The 17,630-nt window shown below is 37.3% G+C and overlaps 1 protein-coding gene and 1 long non-coding RNA gene across 2 annotated transcripts; one reads left to right on the plus strand and one right to left on the minus strand.

Annotated features, from left to right (window-relative positions):
• Nucleotides 1–1,510: 1,510 nt before the first annotated feature.
• Nucleotides 1,511–7,307, minus strand: LOC146383361 (lysozyme C-like). Its single transcript, XM_084934586.1, has 4 exons — nucleotides 6,077–7,307; nucleotides 5,604–5,762; nucleotides 1,886–1,964; nucleotides 1,511–1,802 (listed from the first exon to the last, which is right to left on the minus strand). The coding sequence occupies exons 1-4, from the start codon at nucleotides 6,297–6,299 to the stop codon at nucleotides 1,736–1,738; spliced, it is 528 nt and encodes a 175-aa protein (XP_084790712.1). The 5' UTR covers nucleotides 6,300–7,307; the 3' UTR covers nucleotides 1,511–1,735.
• Nucleotides 7,308–14,176: 6,869 nt separating this feature from the next.
• Nucleotides 14,177–17,236, plus strand: LOC146383362 (uncharacterized). Its single transcript, XR_014800744.1, has 3 exons — nucleotides 14,177–15,972; nucleotides 16,141–16,204; nucleotides 16,600–17,236. It is a non-coding gene; the product is annotated as an uncharacterized LOC146383362 (long non-coding RNA).
• Nucleotides 17,237–17,630: the final 394 nt, after the last annotated feature.

Genomic DNA, 17,630 nt, shown 5'->3' on the forward strand with positions numbered 1-17,630 from the left:
CTTTGCAATTTACACATGCAGCCAAGTCTAGCTTGGCTGCATGTGTAAATGAGCTTGCCAGCTCCTTTAGATTGCCAGGTTAGACCATCTATCAGGCTCTGGCTGTTAGACCATAGTTTTGACACCCCTATTCACAGGAATTACCCACCAATCAGTGCCCAGCATCATTAATGCAATTATCCATCCTGCTGTCACTCACAAGTATGTCACCATATTTATCCATATATAAGCAGCATACTGCAGGTAGAAGTGGCAGATGTTGTACTAAAACATACTATTATAAATTAAAAGTAAATTCTCTTGTACATAGGTTACATTCTGTTTGGGTATCCAAAACCTGCTGAGAGCATCACAGTTAGGGAGAAAAGGGTCAAAACTACCAGTATATAAGAAGTTGCTCTGAATAGAGAATCATAGAGTATAACAGCTTTAGCCCTTTGAGATCTTAGTCGTCATTGGTATCGACACCAACACTACTGTGTGCTTTAACTTCCTAAGACCCGAACTCTTCCACGGCATACATTTTTAATTTCTCTTTGATATTTGGGCATATTGGGGCATATGAATGTAAAAACAAAGAATTACCAGATTATTTTTTTTTACCTTATTTTTGTTTTTAAGAAAAATAAGAGCCACATGTGATGATATTCGTTTAAAATTTTGATAGAACAGTAGCAGTATAATGTCCTCGTAAAAGGATATCAGGCCCTTGTAAAGCAAAAATGAGTATTTTGGTCTAAATAACCCAAAATGTGATGTCCACATATGTGGACGCCAGGTCCTAGGAGGTTAAATATTAGAATATTATTACATTTCTCAAGCTCTCCCAAGCCTGGAAGTCAGAGAACAAAGAAAGTAACAGACACCCATCAAACCTCTTCACTTGTTAGTGTCATGAACAGGTCTCCAGTTGTAGCTAAAACATGGACAGAAATCATTAAGTCATCACTGGTGATAATCCTACCCACTTGAGAAAGCAGAATTGTAATATCTAAATCATTTTTATTTATTCCAGTTATAATAATTATGTTATTTTCTTTTTCTCTGATTGTAAGGACTTGGAAGAACAATCTAATACAATATTATTGTCATGGTACTGGGTCTGCGGCCCAGTGTTGTGTGTATTTTAGTTTTATTTCGTTGATGATTGTATTTTTCTCCATGTTTCCTGTTTTATTTTGAAGGAATCTTGTGTTCTTTGTTCATTGTATTTAGTTTCACTTCCCCTGTCCTGTCATTAGGTTCATGTCAGCTGGCTGTTTCCCCATGTGTTCCCACTTCCCCTGATCACCTCCTGTGTGGATTTATGTCCTCTGTTTTCTGTATGTCATTGTCAGGTCGTCTGTTATCCCCACCATAGTCTGTTGTAATGTTTTATAGTGTTTTGATAGTGTGTCATAGTTTTTTCATAGTTTTCATGCTTATCAACTGCCACCAGCCGAATAAAGGCTCGCTTTTTGTTTCACCTGCAACTTCTCTCTCAGTGTCTGCTCTTCGGTCCGTTCAACAAAACACACCGGCGTATCCCGCCGTGATTATTATATATTTCAATTGAATACTTTAGGGTTGGGGTCATGACTGATGATAACTTTCAGGGTTAAATCCTAAAAAAGGTAGATGAAAAGAATGAAAGCTGTGATTTTAATTCAATTTATTAATTTGAGAAATTACAGAAACAGAAGAAGACGGGGACATCTTATTATGTGGACGAGACCTTCCTGTTGCCGTGGGCTGATTAAACACCACATCCACTCACATAGGAGCTGAGGTCACGACCCTCACAGTTATATTGCCAGCCATACCTGAAACCAGACAAAAGTATGATTAACCAAGTAAGAGGTCAGTCAGTCAGAAACTGTTTGTCAGTTATGTGATTCGTTCTTACCAGGCACTGATGCCTTGAGGATCCCACACGACACGTTTGGCACAGGTGATTGCTGCACTGACATTATCACTCAAAAACGCTGTGACCAAAAATGGGAAAAAAGGACAGCAACGTAAAAATCCAAAGTGTAAAACATCAAAATTGTAGCTGGCATTGCTGAAACTGAGAAAAAAGTGAGTCAAATGACAATACAGGGCTCTAGACTAACTTTTTGCCATGGGCGTACCGGCACAAAAGTTAGGTGCACACAAATTTTATAATAATTTATATAATATAATGTGTTTTTCTGGATACACTGTGCTTTTTCAGCATTCAAAGATTGATGACACCGTGTCAGAGCACTGGCTATGAATTTCAGAAGGATCAGGCCTTAACTTAACAGAAAAGTTAGCAATAGTTCTTTTCCTATTACAGCTACATCCACTTCTGTCGTCCCTGAGCTGCTCACTAGGGCTGGGTATCATCACTGATTTCTATAATCCATTCGATTCCGGTTTTCAAAGTCCCGATTCGATTCAACTTAGCCTCAGACAGTCAGAAATATTATAATTCTGATCATTTATCAGTACTGACTTCATCAGAATTGTGAACATCACAGCAGATGCCTTTGTGTGAAAGTAACTGAGAATAAAACACAGAAAAACATGAAGGAGATTTTCCTGGTCTGGCTTTTTATTAGCAGATAACCTTAAAAATATTCTACAATGTTCTGCATATAAAGTTTAAATTTCTTCAGTATTGAACAACAGAAAAAATAGGCTTTCTTGTCCGAGGTCATTTAAGTGAAAAAAAGAAAAAGAAAAGAAAAAGACAGCAGCCGACAGCGCTGTAAACAACGGTAGACTGGTGGGTAATAAGCGAATGAGTAATACAGAAAACAGAGATTGGAGACGGGAAACTGTTCTTGAAGTACAGAGAGAGATAGAGAGAGAGCTAGCTGTGCATGAAGTGTGATTTTAATAGTCGTGGAAGCAAAACAGCAAAATTCATGACGACATTGATCAAATGTGAAGCGCAGTTTGCTGCTTCTTTTGCTGCTGGCTCGGTGAATTTTGGTTGGAGAGAGACAAAACCTGCAGCTCAGAATCAGCGCAAAAAGACGTAATCACAGCGCGGACCGGCGCATCAGAATCGCTAAGCTCCGACAGCGTGTCCGTCTACGGGCCGTCGGGTGAGAAAGCCGAGAAAGACAAAGTTGATTCTGATGTGTCGGTTCCGCTCCGTGTTTACGTCTTTGTGTGGAATCCATGTACCTGCTCTCATTTGCTGTTTGGTTGTTGTTGAAATGGTTTTGTGAGCTTTGATCTGAGAATCTGGCGTTTCTGGCAAAACACAGTTATATTTAAAAGTCGATTCAGGATTTAATGAATTGATATCGCTTTATTCAAGCTACTCACCTCCCACTTCCACCTGCACTTTCAACTGGACCACGGCCAATCAGAGAGGTCCCGCCCCTTACTATCTCTGATTGGTTTAGTCCACAATAGGGGCATAACGTGTGTCTGTTGTTGACCACAGGGAAGGTTGCAGATTTTTTTTTTTTTTTTTTTGCTACCCGAACAGTTGGTCGCACAGGTGCAACCAAATATTTTTTTTTAGTCGCACCACTGAAAAATTTGGTCGCTTATTACGAACCGGTCTGTGCAATATTAAAAATTTAGTCAACTTAGGACATAATGAGACAGGATTTTAGGTGGTTTGAAGCAGTTTCTTGCAGTATTGTGAATGCTGCACTGGTCTGCCATTAAGGAGAGTACCCCAAACTTAGAAATGTCCATGTACAGTTTCATTTACATTCTCAACCTAAATAACTAATAATCTGTGTCAAGAATTTAAGAATTAACCAATGTTGAACTAGCTTGAATGCAAAACTGTTCTGAAAAGTGTACACTCTTCTCATTTTAATTTAATTGCGATGTTATTGCTCTTGTAAAAGCAATGTTGAAGAAATCAGGGCAAAAGCCTGTAACCCTCAGCTGTTCCAACAGCAGTAGTAAACTTCAAATCTAAAATAAAAATTAACACAAAGCAAAAGTGGTCTTAAGACCAGTATTCGCAGACCAATAGAGTATTAACATAAACATTTTTTATCTCCTGTGCAGCAGTTTATAACCACCTGTATCTGCTGCTATAAGGATAGAGGCAGATACAAGTGACAGAAAGGACCAATCATGGACAGTACCAATGTTGCACTTAACATGCTGCTTTTTACTAAGAGTAATTTCCCATGCACAGAGGTAAGTATTTGAGAAGTAAGAGCGTTTTTGGAGGGATAGAGGGTATACAAAAGTGTCTACTTCTGTAGCCGGCATACACAGAGCATCCCATTGGAGTTTTGGTTCTGTTTGGGTCTTGACTGCCTCCTGATCTTTAAAGCATCACATTTAAGGAGTTTAAAACTACCAGATACGCAACTTATAAAGTATTAGCTTTATGCTTTAACCCTCTGAGGTCTATGTAGGGGTGGGTTTATTTTAGTTCGAATAATGCAATATTGATTCATTAAATCCTGAATCGATTTTTAAATATAAATGTATTTTGCCAGAAATGTCAGAATCTTAGGTTGAAGCTCAGCAAACTGTTTCAACAGCTGCCAAACGGCTAAAACAGGCAATGAGAACAGGTAAAACGATTGCGCACAAAGATGTAAACACAAAGTGTGGATCGTTCACCCGATGGCACACGCAGACACCCCATTGGGTGCTGAAAGCTGACATCTCACAGATTCTGCAGCTTCAGGTTTCGTCACTCTCTGACCAAAATTCACTGAACCAACAGCAAAAGAAGATCAAAACTACGCTTCATGTTTGAAAAACATTGTCATTAATTCCCTCTTACTTTGGCTGTTTTGCTTCCACCATGATAAAAATCTCTCTCTCTCAGTGTACTGAGAAACCATTTACCATCAAAAAGCTCTACTTTCTGCATGAGTCGCTTATTACGAACCGGTCTGATGTTCAATACAGAACAAATTTAAACTTTTACAAACTATGTCAAATTGCAAAATGCTTAGCTGTGTCTCTAATAAAACCTCTGTAACTTTGTTCTGCTTCATTTCAGCATCATCAGGTAATGTTTATATGTTGATTCATGGTTTTCTTCAGTTTTTGATCAGTTGCAGAATATTTTTAAGGTTTATCTGCTATAAAAAGCCAGGCCAGGAAAATCTTCTTCATGTTTTTCTGTGTTTTATGCTCAGATATCATCTGGTGTGATGCTTACACCTCTAATGAAGTCTAACAAGTGTCAGCTTTGTTTTTATACATAGATATACAATATGGATATGTACTGATAAATGATCATAATTATAATATTTCTGACTGAGTCAAAACTGAATCGAATTGGGGATTGAATCGAATCAGGATCTTGCGAATTGGAATTTAATCAGTTATAGAAATCAGTGATGACCAGCCCTAGGTCTAAGTCATCATTGATGGTGTCCCCAACCCTAAACCCTTTCAACTTTAACTCATGCAGACAAGCAGAAAATGTAATATTTGTTTTATTAAATTTCCCAAGTTCTCCTAATCCTTGGCAGTCAGGAAACACCCATCAGAAACTATTCTGTTTCCCCCCAAAATAATTTATTTAGCTTTTCTTTAAAGTATAAGGTAAGTGTTAGGACCTATGATGACAAACACCTCACAAGGATAAAGATTGCCATCACTCAGACAGCAAGAGGACCTGAGCTAAAAACCTATTGAGGCTCATGACTGACCACTGCAGTCCATGTTGCATCCGTTATGCGAGTTGATGATGTAGTCCTTGCACCACCAGTGGCTGTTAATTTGAAAGATGCCAAAGTCGGTGGATCCGTCATTGTTGGTGTTTTTGGCCATGGTGTTATAGTTTGACTCCCATCGGGTGAGGCAAACCCCTGCAGACAGAAAAAAAGAGCTGGAGGTATAGACAACTTGAAAGCTAAGTGTCAGGTAAACTAAAATTTACCTGTTTTTCATATATTAATGCTTGGTCAGAATCACATTCTTGACAGATTTTAAAAACAAAGGTTACACAAGTTGGAAGATAGATCGGTAAGTTGGACTCTCTGCGCACCAATATTATTAAAAAGCAAGTAGGTGAAAATTCCACATATGAGTAACCATGACCTTACCCTTAACATGGCATTGGTAACAATGTACAAGTTAAGAATTATCTTGCATTTTCCTAAGCTGACATGCTGGTACTCACAGTCGGCAAGGCTGACTCCATAATAGCCGTCCATGCCGTTAGCCTTGAGCGTGCGGGCCCATTCACAGCGCTCGAAGATTTTGGCGTTGGCCACAGCCAAGAAGAGCAAAACCAACAGACTCCTCATGATGGTATTTTTCCTTGTCCGAATGTGTCCACAAATGCTTAGTTGCAAATGGTGTTGATTTCCAGGCTCAGATAAGAGGTCCCCAAAGGACAGCATAAGGGAAGGGTTGCATCAAAGTAGAAAAGCAAGCAATGGTGGGTACATGGTTAAAAAATAGAGCTTGACAAACAAAGCATATCGATCCATCTGAGAAGGATCCCAAAGCTCTGAAAAGTGTATTTAAAAAAAAGGTCTAACTAGATAAGAGGACCCAAATACCCACAAGGGAACGGTTAAGTGAAAGTGGAAAAGCAAGCAATGGTGGATTTATTCTTAAAAGGTCTGCAGGTCTCGCTGCCCGAGGCGGTACTTTCAAATAAACAACCGGGAGATAGCTAGCAAGTTTACGGTAGCATTAGCTACCAGCAGCTGCTAGCTCGCCAGTTAAATAAAAGAAGAAAGGACCCCTGGACTGGAATGGCTGGTTAAGACAAATATTTTATTGGAGTTTCACGAGTAACACAAACTAAAGACAGTATGCCACCCAAGAAAGGCCCAACACCAGAGGAGGTCGAGGACATAAAAACCTCCCTCGGAGCACTGTGCGGAGACGTGGCCGCAGTCAGGGCGCAGCAGGAGCTGCTTCTGGGGCTTTTGGAGGAGGTAAAACAGCTACGCCTCCAAAATGCCGAGAAGGACAGACGAATTATGGATCTCGAGCGGCGGGTGGATGAGCTGGAGCAGTACACCCGTACGAACGACGTGGTCATTAGCGGTATAAAAATCAAGCCGCGCGCGGTGGCCAGGAGCATTGGGGAGCCCAGCGACGAGGAGACCCGCTCGGTGGAGCAACAGGTGGCCTCCTTCCTCCAAAGCAAGGGGATAGAGATGGACCTGGAGCACGTAGAAGCATGTCACCCACTCCCCAGGAGGAGCGACAGACCGCCGGCCGTCATTATGAGATTCGTCAATCGGAAGAACAAGGTCGCACTGCTGAAACAAGGACGCAAACTGAAAGGCACGGACGTTTTCATTAATGAGCATCTGACACGAAAAAACGCAGACATCGCGAGGAAGGCAAGGCAACTGAAGAAGAACGGTAAAATACAACATACATGGGTAACAAACTGCAAGATTTTCATTAAGCTAAACAGGACACCAGAAGTGGCAAAAGTATTGATAGTGAGGAACATGGAGGATCTGGACAAGTACAACTGACACTAATGTATCGAGGTAATATATAACTCTAATGACAATCAAATGATAAATACACCAACATCTCTAATTACACCAGGAAATGACATGGACACGTTGAAATCAATTCTCCAACAGAAAGTAATTGATCTGAAAATAAACTTCTTTCTTCCTTTGTTAAAAATTGTAATTATTTCACACAGGAACAATATGAAAAAAAAAATCAACCTAGACGGGAAGCTCTCATTAATTCACTTTAACAGCAGAAGTATGTACTCTAATTTTGATTTCATTAAGGACTACTTGCAACAATTTTCTCGCCCCTTCAGTGTTATAGCCATCACTGAAACTTGGTTCAATGTCAATAAAGGAATAGATTTCTGTTTGAATGGATATGATTTAAAATACATGAATAGATTAAATAAGGCGGGCGGCGGGGTTGCTATATATGTTCATAACTCTATAAAATATAATGTTGTAACAACTATGTCTATGGCTATTGATGGAATTTTGGAATGTTTGACTATTGAGATCATGAATGAAAAAAAGAGAAATGTTATAATAAGTTGCATATATCGGACACCCAGTTCAAGTATTGACACTTTTTATGAATGGATAGAAAAAATGTTTGCTTCGGTGAACCAAAAATTACTATTCATCTGTGGTGATTTTAATATTGATTTGCTAAACCCAACAAGTTTAAAAGCCATTGATGATTTTACTGACACGATGTACAGCTTATCACTATATCCAACAATAACAAAGCCAAGCAGAATAACATCACATAGCGCCACTATTATTGACAACATTTTTACTAATGTCATGGATTTCCAAATTAATAGTGGCCTGCTTGTCTGTGACATAACTGACCACTTACCAGTTTTTACTTTGTGTGACTGTGATTTAAAAAAAATAGATACCAAGATTACGATAGCAAAGCGAACAATAAATGAAGAAGCAATTCATGCCTTCAATTTCGATTTAGCACAACAAGATTGGAGTTCGGTGTATGAAGAGTCAGATGTGGACAAGGCTTATGACAATTTCCTAGATATTTTCACTATGTTGTACAATAAACATTGTCCTGTAAACAAACACAAGACAAAGAAAATAAGGTAAAAAGTCCTTGGCTCACAAAAGGAATTATCAATGCTTGCAAAAAGAAAAACAATCTGTATAAACAGTTCATCAAAGTAAAAACAAAAGAAGTGGAACAAAGATATAAAGCATATAGAAATAAATTGACTGATATTATAAGAACGAGTAAACAACTTCATTATAGAAGAAGATTATATGAAAATAAAAACAATATAAAGGGAACTTGGGATGTGTTAAATAACTTAATTAAACAAAGATCTTCTGGAACATCATATCCTGAATGTTTCATTGATGCAAATGGTGAAAATCACAACATGAGTAACATTGTTGATGGGTTCAATAAATTTTTTATAAATGTTGGCCCTGAACTAGCAGCGGACATCCCGTGTCAAAAAAATGAAAATATCAGTAATATAAAATCAAATCCCTTTTCACTGTTCCTCTCAGCTACAAATGAGCAAGAAGTAATAAATATCACATTAAAATGTAAAAGTAAGTCTTCAATGGATTATCATGACATAAATATGTCTGTAGTTAAACAGGTTATTCTGAATATTGCTAGTCCCTTAACATATGTCTGTAATTTATCATTTCAGTCCGGTTGTTTTCCAAAAAAAATGAAAATTGCGAAAGTAATACCACTATACAAAAGTAATGACAAACACAGTTTTACCAATTATAGGCCTATTTCTCTACTGCCTCAATTCTCAAAAATTTTAGAAAAACTTTTTAATTCAAGATTAGAAAAATTCCTTGAAAAACATCAGATAATAAATGTTGGTCAGTATGGTTTCAGAACGCAAAGAACCACTTCAATGGCGATAATTGAGGCAGTAGAAGAAATTACTAATGCACTGGATAAAAATAAATATGGTATTTGGTTGGTATTTTTGTTGATCTCAAAAAGGCCTTCGACACAATCAATCACTCAATTTTATTGGATAAATTGGAAAGATATGGTATTCGAGGGAAAGCTGGTAACTGGTTAAAAAGTTACCTAACGGGTCGGGAACAATATGTTAACATAGGGCATTACCATTCAGAGAAACTTGGTATTACATGTGGTGTTCACCAAGGGTCAGTGTTGGGACCAAAACTTTTCAATGTATACATAAATGATATTTTTGATGTTTCTCAAGTACTTAAACTCATACTGTTCGCAGACGACACCAACATATTTTTCAGTAGCGATGATTACACTGATCTTGTAATGACCGTAAACAGGGAGCTAAAATTAATAAAAAAATGGATGGATATAAATAAATTATCATTAAATATAAATAAAACTAAAGCAATGTTTTTCGGTAATTTAAAATATAATATAGAATTACCAATTATCATTGAAGGTGTACCAATTGATAATGTGAGTGAAAACAAATTTTTGGGAGTCGTAATTGATAACAAAATTTCATGGAAACCCCACGTCAGACACATAAAAACCAAAATTTCCAGAAGCCTCGCAGTTTTGAACAAAGTGAAACCATACCTTGATAAAGATGCACTTCGTACTCTGTACTGTACCCTGGTTCTTCCATATTTTACATATTGTGTGGAAGTGTGGGGAAACGCATATAAAAATACAACTAATCCATTAGTCACAGTACAGAAACGAGCACTGCGTATTATTCACAAGGCTGGTTATCTAGATCATACTCACAAACTCTTTCTTCAGGCAAAGTTACTTAAATTCCAGGATCTGGTTAACTACAATACATCCATAATCTTATACAAAGCCTTTAATAAATTTCTACCTGCAAATTTACAAACTATATTTGAAATTCGAGAAAGGGTTTATAATGTGAGAGGCTTCGGGGAATTCAAATTACCCAGAACTCGAACAACCCGTAAAGGTTTTTGTGTGTCTGTATGTGGTGTGAAAATCTGGAACAGTCTGAGTTTACAACTGAAACAATGCAAAAATATTCATAGATTTAAATTCCTCTACAAACAGTTGGTCTGGTCACAGTATACTCAATGATGGTTTTAGTGTGCTCTGTAATGTCTGTTCTCTTACCATTGCTGGTATGGATTCCAAAAAAAAAAGTGTGTGCGTATGTATGTACATATATATATATATATGTATATGTATGTGTGTTTGTCACTATGTAATTATTATTGCCTGTTACCTGTGGTAACACAATTTATAATTAATATATATTCTGTATTCAGTTATGAAGGTTCTATTTGTTGTTTGCGAGCTGCCGTTGAGATGCTTGCATGTGCCCGGGGCTGTTGATGGTTTGTTTGGTTGCAACGATGGGCGTAGCTGCGGGAAGCTTATTGTTTTTTGTTGATGAGTGAGTATAGGGGTGGGATTTAATGAGTTTTCTTCGTCCCACTCCTTTTCAGGTAATTTTTGTTTTTTGTTTTGTGCACTTTATGTTCAATATATGTATTTTTGTTGTGCCTGAAATGAACAAATAAATGAAATGAATGAAAAAATACAGCTGGACAAACAAAGCATATTGGTCAAGTTGAGATAGATTCCAGAGTTGTGGAAAGTTTTTCCGTTTGTTTTTGCAACACATGAGACCACATTTTCCTCAAACAAACATCATGTTTGATTCAATAAGCCTAAAGTAGCCTTAAACATTCAACCAGTGATTTTAAATTAATCTATCAGCTCCTTAAAATGACCACAAAAACAGAAAATTATCAAAATCTCTCTTCAATCTTTGAAATAATAAACAGTGAAATTAGAGATTTTAACTGAGTTTAACATTATTAATTTCAATGTGTTTCCTTAAAAGGAGAAACAGTTGTAATGTTTCCATCTGCTGCAGAGAAAGATGGGGACATTTTGTCAATGATCAGGGCCATGCAGAGATGTTTGAAGGGACACATAGGCTGAATAACAACAATCCACATTCATCAAGAATAATAATATGGAATCACATTGCACTATATCATTATCATCAGGTGGGGACAATGCAAAGCAAACGTAGACTGTACCCAATCAGGTAATACATAATGTTGCTGTTGTGGGGTTGTTGCTGCTCCTGCTGCTGATAGTGCTGGAGGGCAGGGCTGTGTTGATCTGAGACTGCAGGCATTCAAAAGTCCATAGGAGAAATGGTAGCTTATTAAACAAGTGTTATGAGAGAATAATAAAACGCAAAGTTTGGTGACAGCGCTTGGAACCATAAGGCAACAGATTTAAAAAAAAAAAACTGTGGGAAATAAACTAGGCTGTGCCTGTGAATCACTCTTTGCCTCTCTTTCTCCTTCCATCTCCTCATCTCATCCATCACTTTCCACTTGCTGTCCATCTGAGAACAAGGCACAATTTGCTATTGCATTAATCTATTATTTAATTATCCACACTTAACAACTCTTGCACCTAATCCATAAAAAAGTAATGATAGAAAAATGTCATAGAACCAAAACATTGTTTATTATTGTTTTTGTACTTGAGTAACTCTGCAATCCAACAACTGGTACATGTGTTATTGCTACCTGTGCTCTTTTTATTCCAGCTGGTGAGGGATCCACTGCCTTTAGCAGCCTCACATAGCTCCTTTTGTCCACCTCATTATTAGTCCATTTTAAAATACCCGGTGCTTTTCCTCAACATTTTGCCGCAACATTTCGAAGAGCCGGAAAGTAAATAAACGGCAGACAGAAATGAGGTAGGTTGAATCGTCTTGCATTTCACACGCAGTACATATGTTGTTATTACCTGTTCTCACACAGCTCCTTTTGTCACTGTTTTCTCCTCATGTCCTTACAGGGCATGTCAGGAAAATGTTATAACATGAGTAATAATTAAAAAAATATATATATAAAAATAAAACATGCGCACACACACACACACATACACACACACACATACAGTGACATTTTATGCCTTTTCCAGAATACTGTACATACTATGGCCACAAGTTTGCAGCATGGTGTTGATCCAGAATCCTTTCCTTATTGTGTAGTCCTAGTCCTATAATTGTAAAGTAATGAGAATAAAAATAAAGTAATAAATATAAAATAATGTATTTATGATGATTTATTTTGTTTGACTATCCACTCTGTGCAGGCAGAAAGCTTATTAAATGTTTAAACTGTCGAGATACAATAATTTTGCTGTGGTAAAATCATCATTTTGTCATATTTGAAATATAAATCTATAATAATCTGCTTCTTAATGTATTTTCTTTAAAACACAGGGTATGTTTTATATCATAATTATAATAATACATAATTATGTGGATATGCATATTAGATAGTTTTTAGTGAAATATAAGCTCTCCAGAAAGGCAGGAAAAGCCCTGTAACTTAATTTAAAATGAAATATCTTCCCTAAAACAGTGAGCAAAGCTACATACTCATCACACCATTACCCAGTTAGCTAGCAGCTAATGACCACCACTACTTGTGCAGTTAATAAAAGGACAGGTAATGTTTGTTGCGCTGTGGCACACACAGCACGCTCATTTGTTTCAATTCGTCAGTTGCCACAAGATAACTGATAAACGTGTACGTAATAACCTAATGTCAACTGCTACTGCGAAGGCGGACTCAACAATCTTGTCCAAAATACGAAAACGGAAAGATTACGTTAAGTTATAAAGAGCAGAGGGTGGGAACACTCACCATTGCTGTGTCATAAAAAATCAAATAATCAGTTTTGATGTTTGAAGAGCGTAGATCGATTGTTTGTTTACATCACTCAACACAAGCAGAACTGCATTACTGCATGCAGAAGACACGTGTCTACTGCATGCAGTAATGCAGTAATGCAAATTCTTTTTACACATACAAATCCTGATTTACAAGTACAAAACTGATTTACAAGTACATAATATTTATGACCACAATTTGAGCCCATATCATGGTGCCAGCATTTGTTATGGAATATGTTAATCAAATCTGGAGAAGCGTCAGCTCAAGAGATTATTGTCATTGCTGTGGATCTTTACCTGATACACTGACTTGGTGAGTAAATGTTTACTCTTATTCAAACTGATTTTGTGGCTTCTCTTAGTTTAGCACCAGGTTTATAATCTTGCTAGCTAGTTAGTGTTAGCCTAGCGTTGCTGCTGCCGCTGGGCTCATGTTACTTAAAAATTAACATCACAGCCTTAAAAACCTTACATAAAACTATGTCTGTGAAATTTTCTGTTGATTGTTTGAAATAAAAAAGTGAGATAAGAGCCCGGACAAAATTCTTTGGGAGGTGCAGCCGTTAGGGGTAGGGTGGGGTGTGGGGGGTATTTTCAATCCATAGCCATAACTAACTAACTAACTATATATCATGTTTAACCTGAGTAGCAAAAGACCGCAGGGGGGTTGAAAACAATAAGCTGTGCTTGCCGGCTCTATCGAGCCTTGACCTCCCGGTCAGCTATCGCGCTGGTGGATAACAGAGCTCTCCGAAAATGTGGAAGCACTTTTGCAAATATGTGATATTTTGATAAATTAAGTAGATATTTGAGCATTACACAGCTACATTCTCGCCTGAAAATATCTTAAAAGGTTATTTTGTGACCCAGAAAGGGTAATCTGGGGAAAAGGAGGATTGCATTTGTTGGCCGCAGTTGTCGGAGCCTGTGCATACTTGTAAACGCAGCAATGGCGGAGGAGCGCGGCTAAAAAACTTTTAAATATTACTTTTTCTGGGTCACAAAATAAACTTTTAAGATATCTTCAGGCGAGAATGTAGCTGTGTAAAGTTAAAATATCTGCTCGATTTATCAAGACATCACATTTGCAAAAATGCTCCAATGTTTTTGGAGACGTCTATTTTTTTCATGCTTTGTGTCAGCTTTTGAACATGTGTGGCATCTATTAATGTCAAATCTAGCCTTTCTTTAACAACATAAGCAAACTGCTTTTATATTTAACCGACTTTTCTGTTTTATTACATTTTAAATAATAATAATAATAACAATAGTATTTATTTGGTTAAAAAATGTGTTTAAAAACAAGTTTTGTTGTGAAAGCTATAATCCAGATTAGTGGCCTGTTAAATGGTTAAAGTCTAGGTTGGCTTTATACTTGAGAATAAAGTATTATAGCTTGTCCTTCTAAAGAATTAAGTTAAATTCCACAGTTGAATCATAAGAAACATTATGTTACATATAAACCCTGCCTTATGTTAGATCTGGTCATTTTGCTTATTAGAAACTTTATATATTGGAAGTTAACTTTTAACAAGCATGTAATGATTATATTTAAATTAGGCCTAAACTGACAGTGCCAATACCACACATTCAGACACAGTAGTAGATGGTGCTTTTAATACTATATGTGTTAGTCTAATTTGGTTGTATGGGGTCTAGGGATGGGTATTGATAAGATTTTCACGATTCCGATTCCATTTTCGATTCTGTTTAACGATTCGATTCTTTATCGATTCTCTTATCGATTCTTTTTTTAAAAAAAGGAGAACACTAAGGTCGATTAGCTTAGAACTTTGTTTTATATCTTCTCTTTGAACAAGATAGTAATTTAGCAGTAACATGGCCTTACAAACCCAACAGTGAGATCTTAAGAGATCCAGCCTACGGCTCTTCAATGGGGTGCCACAGGGTCCCCGGGGAAAAAATTGTAAATGTAAAACAATAAAATAAATATTCTTCTGTAGCAATAACAAAGTATAACATCAATTATTCTGTAGCAATTACACAAGAATATCCAGTAATGTCCCTGCCTACAATTAAACACATTCACTTACCGAAAATCGGGGGCATCTGCTGTAGCAAATGGGTGCAAGCCTTTACCACAAACTCAGTCACTGCTTGGTGACATTCGTCTATCCTGGCCTGAAAAGAGACGCTACCAGTAGACTGCAGCGACAACTGCCAGCGAGCGCCAGCCAGACTCTGTCTCTCTCATCATGGTCACCTAAATGCACAGTAATGGCAGGTTTTGTAATAAGGCAGATCGCGCTAACATAATATGCACTGTTAGTTGATTATTTACCTGCCGCATTAACGGGAGAGGACGTGCAAACGTTACCGCTGCTGCCGGGTTGAGATTCACGAGTCCGGAGCAGAATTAAAATCACGACATCCATTTAAGGTTATCGCGTGTTTTGTGAGCAAATGCTTTTGCATATTCGTAGTGTTTCCTCCCTTAAATGAAATATCTACTTTGCAAGTATTGCAAGTTGCCCTGTTGTCATCCGTTCTCGTAAAGTATAACCAAACTTTTGAGCGTTTGAGCCGCTTAGGCGTCGTGTTTCCTGCCAGGTAAATGACGCTCCGCAACGTGGTGATGTCATTCGGGGCGACTGGAATCGATAAGGGAATCGTTTGCAAAAATGGCAAACAATTCCAAGGAATTGAAACAGTGGGAACCGGTTCTCAACAAGAACCGGTTTTCGATACCCATCCCTAATGGGGTCTACATTGACCTTCTGTGTTGTAAGTTACAATGATTACACAGCCATTAAGGATCAAATCGGTTTCTGAAAAATGTTCTGTTTTTTCTCCCTCTGCTTGCTTCTTACTGTCTTTGAGGCTCGGGACCAGCACTCCTGTTGTTGGACAGAAAGACATCAGTAAGTATTTTGGTTTTCCAATATATTAGCAACTGTCAGTAACATTTATATTAATAAGGCTGAACTTTAATCATAGTTTAGATCAGCCTGTTTTACTTATTGTTTTATTTGTGCTTTGGTTTGGGGAAGTTGTTTCTTCACTGATCTTTTCCTGTCTTCTGTTATTAGACTTGAGATATGACTGCACGATGCTGTTGCTGGTGACGCCAGTTAATTCTACAAGACATGCTGTGTAAGTAAACAAACAATAGTTTGGTCTGCATTTCTTGAAAGATCACATCCCCCAAACTTAGTTTAGAGGGTCTACACTGTAAATAGTGAAGTCTGCAAGTTTTCTAACAGCAAAATTTGTTTTGTTCCCAAATCATTTTGCACATCATTAGAATGAAAGTTATTGGCCATGTTTGCATAGCCCTTTTTAAAATGATGCTTTCATGACATTATTGTATGTTGGGTGGTAGTCAGGGCTATCCAGACTGACAAGTAGGACATTGAATGTCACCTCTCCGGTGGGGACGGAGCCTGAGATTGTCTAAATTGGAGTCTGTTTTATACCAAATGCAGAAAAAAATGTTTTAAGAAAGCAATTAAGTTCATGTTCCAAAAAATATGATTGTTTGCTTGCAGGACACCAGGAGAGATGAGTCCTCCGTCACAGATGGTGTGGTCAGTGAAGATGGTTGCCTGCAGGTTCAAGCTCATTGCATCTCCAACCCACATCCACTGCCACTGTACTGAAGGGAAGTTAAAGACTTTCTTCTGCACCTACATTTGGATCACCTCGATCCATGATAGTCATTCAGGCAGTAATGCCTGGACTGGAAACAAGCCATCCTTAAAACATTACAACATTTCAGCTCCTGTGTTGGAATGCAAAACAAATGTGTTGTTTAAATCAGAGACTGCACTTGTGACAGAACAACAAATATTTTATTTTGATTATATAAGTAAGTAAACAAACTTGTGGTAGGCCTAAACTTATTTTCAGAATAATTACATCTGAGACTTTGTTTCATTGTAAGATTATAACAGTGATGGCAATATAATTGTTTGTTGTTCAGCAGAACAGTGTCCAGTATGTTGGCTGTTATACTTTTTTGCATTTGAAAATAAAGGTTGGGCTCATTTTAACATCATTACAAAAAGTGTTGTTAATTATTTTTAATCACATTCAGGTTACCACAAATTGTTTTTTCATTTAGTTGAACTTAAAATGTTTGTCAGTAAGTAAACAATTAGTATTGTACAGTCAGAAATATCAAGTTATTCTTAATACTGCAGACTTGCAATTAATAAGTTGTCCTAACAGTCATCAAGCTTTCCTTACTTTTTTTGAGGCAACGAGTTTGCATATTTTTTTTGAGTTCTGGAAACTACATAGGTTTTTACTCTATACTCAAAGTTAATAAGTTGCCTTGACTTAGTCATCTTAAGTAAACTTTACTCATTTTTTTGAGTTCTGGGAACTAATGAGGCTGTACAGTGTACTCAAAATGGGTAAGTTGCCCTGGCTTAATCATCTTAAGTAAAACATTACTCAATTTTTTTGAGGCAACGAGTTTACATAGTTTTTTTGAGTTCTGTGAACTAATTAGATTTTACAGTGTATGTTTGTAAGTTTTCTCCCCACCAAACACAACAATCCAGACGAAACGTTT

Source organism: Perissodus microlepis, chromosome 7, assembly GCF_051167445.1.
Source record: "Perissodus microlepis isolate ML-2025 ecotype Zambia chromosome 7, ASM5116744v1, whole genome shotgun sequence".
Taxonomy (NCBI): Eukaryota; Metazoa; Chordata; class Actinopteri; order Cichliformes; family Cichlidae; genus Perissodus; species Perissodus microlepis.